The sequence below is a fragment of the Malurus melanocephalus genome, unplaced genomic scaffold (genome assembly GCF_030028575.1).
Source record: "Malurus melanocephalus ecotype Western Australia unplaced genomic scaffold, MMel_1.1 scaffold_160, whole genome shotgun sequence".
Lineage (NCBI taxonomy): Eukaryota > Metazoa > Chordata > Aves > Passeriformes > Maluridae > Malurus > Malurus melanocephalus.
This window is the reverse complement of record NW_026623392.1, coordinates 1,126,427-1,135,382: the sequence shown is the minus strand read 5'-3', so window position 1 is coordinate 1,135,382 and position 8,956 is coordinate 1,126,427. Positions and strand designations below refer to the sequence as shown.

The 8,956-nt window shown below is 40.4% G+C and overlaps 1 protein-coding gene across 4 annotated transcripts in view; it reads left to right on the top strand.

Moving 5' to 3' along the window:
• The window catches only part of THSD4 (thrombospondin type 1 domain containing 4), a 236,479-nt gene that overhangs the window by 26,181 nt on the left and 201,342 nt on the right, over positions 1-8,956 (top strand). For all 4 annotated transcript variants that reach the window (XM_057371864.1, XM_057371865.1, XM_057371868.1 and 1 more), the window contains exon 4: positions 7,842-8,278. In XM_057371864.1, the coding sequence (XP_057227847.1) occupies positions 7,842-8,278 (437 nt within the window). The remainder of the gene's footprint in view (positions 1-7,841; positions 8,279-8,956) is intronic.

The following is an 8,956-nucleotide window of genomic DNA, read 5'->3' as shown; positions in this document are numbered from 1 at the left end:
TAACAGTCCTTCTCCTAAACAACCACTGAAGTATGTATTCCCAATTTTCCAGAAGTCACTTCTGGGTGGATTTTTGACTAATCATGTATTTCTGTGTTAAGAAAGTAAGCTGYAGTTACATTTATGCCTTGTTCATTTTAGTAAAACTGGCAATGTAAATAGCCAGTAGCAAAAGTAGCAAAGTCCGTCCAAATAAAATTTCTGACATAAATGTTRCTTTGCTTTAACATCTTGCTTCTCTTACGGCACTAAATAGAAGCATCGAAGCAATGGAATTGCTTTGAATTTATGCATATCTTTYTGTTGTTCAATTGTAGATGACTATTGAATTCAATGGAGGTACAGTGTCTTAAAAAAAAAAATCTTTATTGTATGGAAGCAATGTCAGGRTTTATTTTTACAAGCTTTTCATTGGGGCACTACAATACTGTTAAAGAATTTTGAGCCTGTTTGGGCTCAGTGTAATTTCTTTCTGCTGGCTTGAAATTAAAGAAGAAATAAACTTGATGTTATCGCTATCAGACACACAATGTTTCTATGAAAAGCAACTATTTATCAAGTGAATGTGACTAGACTCCCCGCAGAATATCGAGATTAATGTGCTTTGGGATGTGTGTTGGGGTTTCTTAGTTTGGGGRGTTTTTGCAGTATTTTTCCCCTCTCTCTTTTGTTGGATTCAACTATACTTGCAGAGGGGTCATCATTGCCAAGTCAAGAAAAGTAAGGAACAGGATCCAAGATCAGGAGCAAAAACTGAGGAAAAAGAGTGGAASAGAGGGAATGAAAAGGTGGCCAAGATCTCTCATTTGGTCATGGTGAGCAGTTCGAGGGGTTCAGCTACTTGAACACGCTTTCGGAYATTACAGTGTGAAGCATGAAGTGAGTCTGCTACACCCTTCAAACACTGGAGGAAATTGGAGTAAGAAAAGGAGTTCACATCTGAGCTTGGCTTTTGGCCAGGCACCAGGGCCTGGCAGTTGTAAGGAGCACGCTGGGACCTCCACCACAGCTGATCACCACCTTGCTTTCACATAGGCTCCAAAGCAGAAGCTTGGAGGGGAAGGCTGTGCTCTCCCTTGAGTCCAGGCAGGGTGAGTGAAGCTCTGCCTTCAGTAACTTGTCAGGATTTGCTGAGCTGGAACTCAGCTCTTGCTRACAGAGCCCCTACAAAGTCACCGGGGTCTGGCTGGCTGGGCTGTGTAAGCAAACGGGAATCGTACTGGAGAGGCTTAGCCTTAGGAATTTGCACACAACCACTGCTCCTTTGCAACAAATGGGTACAGGTGTCACCTTTTCTTTTCTTGTAATGTTTTTGTTTAAAGGATAACTGCTGTCCATTGTAATTGTATTTTCATACACATCAGTTTTATAAAATGCTTCCAACTGCAAGGGAGTCCATATTTCTCTTGCAGTTTTTYACTGGTCACTGTATCTGCTTGGCTTCAGCACAGATGCTTGACTTTAACTGTATAGATATACATCTATTCCGTTCATAACCGTTGGTAAAATAGAGTTTTTCTAGCTAATGATGTTGCCATTCTAATTGCAGTAATCCTTAGGAAACAAGAGAGGTGATTTAGTCTATGACAAGACTTATCCTTTRAAATTAGCCTTTTAGTGCAACATGCTATTTAGAACAACAGCYGAAGGAATTTTCCTGCTATCTGTGTTGTTATACTAAAACCCTGTCCTTGATGTTGTGGATTAAAGAGGTTAGGAAATAAAAATTCATCTTTGTTTGGGGAAAGGAGACAGGATAAGGATACATTATTTTATGTGAATATACTATTTCAAAAATAAAGGGCAATGTTTTGTTATTTTTACCCTGCTTTATCGTGGACCTGTGAATTCTTATTTTTATCTCAAAATTAAAAAATACTAACTTCTTTAGGCTCAGAGCAGGAATTCTGTGTTTCTCTGGAAGAAAAGATGAAAATATCACAGTTCAAGTTGGATTCCAGTGCATGTAAGCCTACAGGATCAGAGATAAGTTTCATCTGCCTTCAGTTCTGCATGCTAGTTCTGTCCAAGCTTTAGATGAATTGATGGTAAAGATGAGAAGCTTCTTGGATTCACAGATGAGTTCTTCTGTTAGGCAATGTTGCTTTCTATTTTATGACACCTTGTCTTCTCCTTCTGGAGTGATGGGCAGATGACTCACCATGAGATCTGGAGAGGCATTACAGCAATCACAGAATAAATAAAATATGTATTTCTACCACATGTGGATCCCAAAGAATTTTTCTAAGTGTAGAAAGAGTTAAAATGGCAACAACTTTGTCACAGCTGTGGATGGCTGACCTGGAGGAGGCCAAGGGTAGTATAAGCTTAGTGACAGGWCACAAATGATATTGAATGGTGAGGGAATAGTTTCAAAAATAAAGAAGCCTAATTTTGATATAGTGAGGGCCTGATGCTTATCACCTTTACCTTACTGTAAATAAGCAATCCTACCATGGATAAAGAGTGGTTGTATAGAAGTTGTAGAAGTGAGGTCAGGAGTGAGCCCTCTGTTACTTGAAAGCACTTAATGGTCTCATAGAAGAGTGGAAAGAAACCTCTTCCTTAAAACACTAATCTCCCAGAGTGCAATGGAGGTGGTCTCAGTGTGAAAAAAATCAGCCAAACTCGGGGGAAGCTTCAAGCTTTGTTGGCACAAAAACTGTTCTGAACCTTTTTCAGAGCTGTTTCCTTTCTAGACTATTTAAATAATGTTAAGGTTTCTTCAGATGTGGTCAAAGTTGGTTGAAGGGGCAGTTAAGCTGTCCAGGCATTGTAACTCCCTTCAGTGATTTGTGAATACAAAGGTCTTCTATTTCCAGGCTTTTTAGCCCTTTAATCTTCACAGGCACAGATGTTCAGACAGAGATTTTATACAAAGAACGGAAACCCAAATCGTTTAAGCTGGTAATATTTACACTTACCACGTACTGTAAAATTCAACTGGTTTACTACTTCTCTGATTAAAGCCTTCCAAAATGCACTGAAGGATTAAAATAGCTGAGCACATGAACCAGGCAGACATCTACATATTGTGTCATGATGTTTTGTTTGGCCTCTACTCCATTTTTCTGCTAGCCTTGAGAGATCCAAGGAGTTGTTATCTGCAACTTTTGGGGGGCAGGGAGGGGGTAGACAGTTTTTTATCGAACCAGCAATGTTCCACATTTCTCATAARAGGAATAAAAAATATGGTTGTTTCAAATGAACATATATAAAATGGACTGTAAAGACTTTCTGCTGGGAAATCATTGTGGGTTTATAGGTATGTGCTTTATTGTAAATCAGCTGAGCTAATACTGGAAGAATACTCCTTTAAGATGCTTAGATTGGTGAAAGAATAAAATGAGTTCCATAGATGTGTTTACAACACTGGCAGGGAAATACAATAATGTTACACTTGAACAGGTTCTAAAACTAAACTATCATTTCCTCAGCCCATTSAAAATTTGGCATGCTCTGCTCTGAGCAGCATTTCAGGTCTCATTTCTGGGAGTTTGACTGCTTTTATTTTTACATTCTTGAACTTTTAAGAAGGCAAAGTCCAGCTCCTACTTTGTTGATTGATCATTGATCAGTTATATTCACGRAAGGTGAATGTTCATGAAGAATGCTGTGTTCATCTCATCCCAAATATGACATATTTTAAATAGTATAAATATACTATTTTAMTGCTATTTTGAATCCTCAATCCTTTGAGTCTGAGCCTGGCTGTAAAAGCTGTGTGCATATCCTTTGTGACATGCTGTGCTCTAATGAAATCCTTAATTAGTCAGAACTGTAACAAAAAGGAAGTGCAACCCTGGAGTAATGGAATATATAAGGAGCCATGTTGTCCAAGTGTCTTAATTCTCCTTTAATTACGGTGGACACAATTTAGTGTCATAGTGTTGGTGGGGTAATGAGAACAATGACCATGGAAGAGACAATGGAAAAATGCCTAAAGCCTGAAGGGTGCTGGGGAATATTACTRTATTGGGGCTCTTTGCTCTGGGAAGCACAGGACAAAGAGGGTAGCAACAGCTGAAAGTAAAACATGCTGTTTTACCCACTTTGCATCCAGTGTATGAATGTGAGTTAACTCAGTGAATATCACTGGTAGCATTTTTCTGAGTAGGTGAAAAAATGTTCCTCTGGATACAATTTCTTTGCCTTTGGGTGAAAGTAATGCCATAAAGCTTTGCGAACTATACATTTATGCCTGYTATATCCCTTTCAGATGTATATTTAGGAATATGATGTTGTTTGTTCGTGAGTCCATTTCCACTCTGGGCATTTACCCAGAAAAAAAGAATTACTGACTAATATGTTAAAAATTAAATGTACAAAATCTAATAACATTATTGTATCTAAACTGAAATGGTAAAAAATACCAGAAATGTCTGATTTTGTTTAGACATCTCCAGGTTTAAAGCTTGCCATTTTCTTGTATACTTTTTCAGTTTTGAATTTGGATTGCTATAGCATGCTTAATATGTACAGCATACTTAGTAACCTTGGCTGTGGCTATAACAGCTTAATTATGTAGCTGGGTAAAAGGTATATACTGTCACCAAGCATTATAATCATTGTTACTGTGAAATTCAATCATTAGTTCACATTTGAAGTACTGTATGCAGCATTGCACACCCGTGTAAGAATGCAGGAGTGGAAAAGGTGCTGAGAATGAGAAATTCCTTACAAAAAGCAACTGAATAGATTAGGACTGCTGAATTTCAGAAAGAGATCCTGGAACTGGATTGTGTTAGCAATTGCAAATCAGACATCACACTGTGGTGAAGGAGAATACAGAATGATCATTCTTCRTTTATCACAAAGATAAATTTGGGACACATAGTGAACTTCTCTAGCTGCATGTATTACTATGAGAAGCACTTTTTCCAATGTAAAATGTACAGTCTTTTGGAATCCAAGATTAAAAAAATGCTAAAAAAAAGTATTAATTGTATTTATGGAGAATAAGTCCAGTAGTGGGTATGAAAAAACAGCTGAAGGAGGCCTTTAAATTATTGATTACATGAAAGCAGAGGATTCCTGGACATATCCCTGTAATTTCTTGGCTATAGCACAAAGATTTGGCAGAAGTTGCTACTGGCTACAAATTTACCTGAAAATCACAGGATCAAAGCACCGGAACTGGCCTGTGGGTGCTGTAATTCAGCTCCTCTGCCCTRGGGAAAGGAATGTGATACCTCATTTTTCCTGGTAGAGTTTTAGGCTGGGTCTCAGTGCTGCTGGGATCTCCTGAGGCAATCTGTTCCCATTATCACCTTTGTTGCCTTTCCTCTATATAGTTTTCCTCCTTCCATTTGGATTACCTTTGATTCAATTGAAACCCATGGTTATTTGTTGACTATAGACAARAACAGTCTGCTGCAAAGAGAAAAGGAACAGCTCTATATTTATTTATGTAAACTRTCTGAAAGTGTCATTATTACCTCCTGTTTTTCATTCCTTAAACTAAGCAGCTTCAGTTTCTTCAATCTTTCATAGTAGAATTCACTGAGAAGATTATGCCATTAATCACATCATCTCCACTAMAGATTCATCTATAGCTCACATCTTACTCAAAGTAAGAAAACAAAAGTTCATAACCTGATTTGCCTCTGAAAATTCCCATCTCAAAATTTTGTCTTACAACTAAATTGTATTGATGAATTTGTCTATCAGTATAAGACATTATAATATTACTTTTTGTTTAGTTTTRTTTTTATGTTCAACCTTAACTAGCTGGATTAAACCTTGTGCTGTGTCTAGAACTCTTTCACTGTGAAGATTAGTGGGTGTGAAATTACTTTACATTGCCTTCAGTCATATGAAGTATCATTTTATCTGAACCAATTCTTGCTACAATGAAGTTTGGCAGCCAGAAGGTTCTCTCCATAGCAGGTTGACAATTTTCACTATTCAGTTCCTATTTCTGCAAAATGATACATTTCTTATGTTAGTGACAACTTGAATTGCTTGTAGATTAATAGTTTTTAGTTGTTGCCTGCATGAGTGTCATTGGTATTTAAAAAAAAAAAAAACAGGTATACTGAACCATTGTAGAAATGATTAAGAAGCAATCCAAACAAGTGAAGCCTTACTTGTCTGATAACAAAGGACTATTAGTTTTAGAGTAAGTAAATTTTACTGCAAAACTGAGTTCAARCCAGARGAGTGTCTCTKTGTGTAGCCATTTYACATCTGAGGTAGAGCACATTAATSCATTGTATAATAYGGGCAGAGAATATTCACTGGAAAAATCATAAACTGATGAATAGCTTGTTTAGTTSGTCAAAGTCTGGCATTGTGTTACTGGATATGAAAGCAAATGTAGCAGCCAGAAAGACCATGCTGCATGTTGTAGGTTTGACATTATGTGGTATTAGGTTGTACAGCCTGTTGGATTTTAAAAGCTGATGCYAAATGGGGTATGCACAGGAAAAAAGACATATTAAATACAGAGACATCTGCTCCTGTTTTCAACAACATGGGAAAAATGGGTAACATATCACACTAATGCAGATGCTTTTTATTAATCAGAAGTTATAATTAAATGCAGTTTTTTCTGTGGTTGGTGATAAAAATGTGAGAGTGGCCTCAGAGGGGGCAAATGTTTCAGATTATGTAGACCACAACTGACACACAGCAGCACCAGAAACCTGCCCTGGCTTGGCTTGTGTTGTAATGCTGTATCCAGCCCATGTTTGCAAACCACACTGCAGCCCAGCCCGCCGTGTCTGCAGCCCGCTGCTCAGCAATGTGTGCTCCCTGGCAGAGGTGGGGCACAGCTCCGTTACCAGGCACCTGGTGCCTCTGACCAGAGGCAAACTGTGGAGATGGTAATCTTTTGCTATTATACAGTAATGTTTGAGGCAAAATTACTRATGGAAGTTACGGGTTTAGGTTCTCATCCGGTGAAGGGGGAAGTGACATACAGACAGACAAGGCCAGCTTTTCAAAGCTCATTCTGGGGTAGCTACAGCAGAACACGGCTGGAGAGATAGGGCAAACATGTTTGTGGACAGTGCCTGTTTCTGTCTCCCAGCTGAATTAGCATGCGTGTGTGCTTGTTGGTACAAAGCTTGTTCAGAGTATTGATAAACTACTTAAAAGATGCTCATTTAAAAGAATGTTATGTTTTTAATAATTGTGAGAATCAATTATTGGAAACCTGCTTTGGAAACTTGTGGTGCAACTAGTTGGTCAAGAGAAGAATTGAGTGGGTCATCTTGAAGTGGTAATGTGGGGACTGGGGTGAGAGTGGTAATATCAGAGTTAACTGTAGCAGCATTTTTGTTTGGTTGGAAATCAACCTGTCCTCTTACATTACTGCCTTCATAAAAAGTTCCACATTAGTTGGGAGTTCCTGAAATATTATTCCAACCATCAGCACTCTATTGTTGAAGCATCAGAGTGCAAGAGAGCAGTTAGTGTCTGTTAAACCGATTTCATCACCAAAAATGATGCTATTTCCTGCTTTTGGCAATATTATAACACATTTTCCAGCTTTGCATCATGTTTTCCATTGCTGAAAATAAAATCTATTTCAATCCAGATAGCTGAAAAATCCTCAAAACCAAAAAAAACCCAACCCAAACCAACCAACCAATCAACTAACAAAAAGCCCAAACAAACCCCAAAACAACCAACCCCAAACTTTTTTTCTGAATGGTTGATGGCTGCAGGAGACCTCCTCCTATACTGGCAGTCCTTTGACAGGCAGGGTAAGACAAATTACATCTTATGTCATTCCATTTCACTTGTGACTGCCGAGTGCGTGGCCCAACACCAGGGTATTCGTGCTCTCGTCGTATGGCAGTGTGTATCTGACTCTGCGTGTGTTGTGTTTGCAGGTTCCGCAGAGGATAGAAGAACAAGGAGATGCTCCTGAGGACAGCAGTGCGGGAGTGCCCGGCCTGTGGGGCAGCTGGGGGCCCTGGTCCGCCTGTTCGCGGAGCTGCAGCGGGGGGGTGATGGAGCAGACGCGGCCCTGCCTGCCCGCCTATTACCGGGAGCGSGGCTACCGCCGCCCGGGCCGCCACTTCCCGGCCTCGGACAGGGCGAGCGCCCACCACAGCRCCCACCACGAGGACTCGCTGTCCGCCTACCCCGGCCACGTCATTTCTGCCATCCGCACCTCCGTGCCGCTCCACAGGAGCGAGGAGCAGCACTGGGCTGGGCTCCGGGCCGCCTCCCCCGGGGCGCGGAACAGCAGCCAGGGCGGCMGGGCGGCCCTCAGGGGCAGCCGGCACTCGCAGGCCCCGCGCCACAGCGCCAAGCCCGAAAAGAGGTACGAGCACAGCTTCTCTGGCCTTGGCGATGACGAGAGGTTAGAGCTGGTACTTTTCACACTTACAGGATAGCTAGTAGAGACTAAGACTGGTTTCTACCATGTTTACTGCCTTCTGTGGAAAGTTGCCTTCCTCTGAAAAACATAAAAAGAGTATTACCTTGAGGCAGTATTCCAGCCCGACTGGAATAAAACAGTAGAACTCTGTTACTGCTGATAAAGACATTCTCAACCCCTACAAGAAACYCTGTCCATATAAAAGAATATTTGAAAATAGAATTAACCTGCTAACCTCCTGTCTGCCTCAGTGAAGCAYGAGTTTCAAAAATTGGGACCAGCTGTTCAAATGTTGGTTTTCCCAGGTGTTGCCCATTTCCTTTGTCCTTGCTTTGTCTTTCTATTAAACCCATGCAAATGRTAATCTAGACCTGTTGAGTATAAATTCAGTGTGGCATTGATAGGCTTAGAGAAGTTCAGAGAGTGCCAGAGACAGAATTAATAGTGTTAACATGGTTTCAGTGAGGCAGAAGTAATGTTTTCTTTTTCGTGTTTTCCTATTTAATTATTTGCTATAATGCACTTCTGTTCTCAGCTGTGCMGTGTGACAGCCCCAGGTTGCGGTGCATGGCTGGGTTATTGCTAACACTGGGAGCCTGCCCTTCATCTGTCTGCACAAAG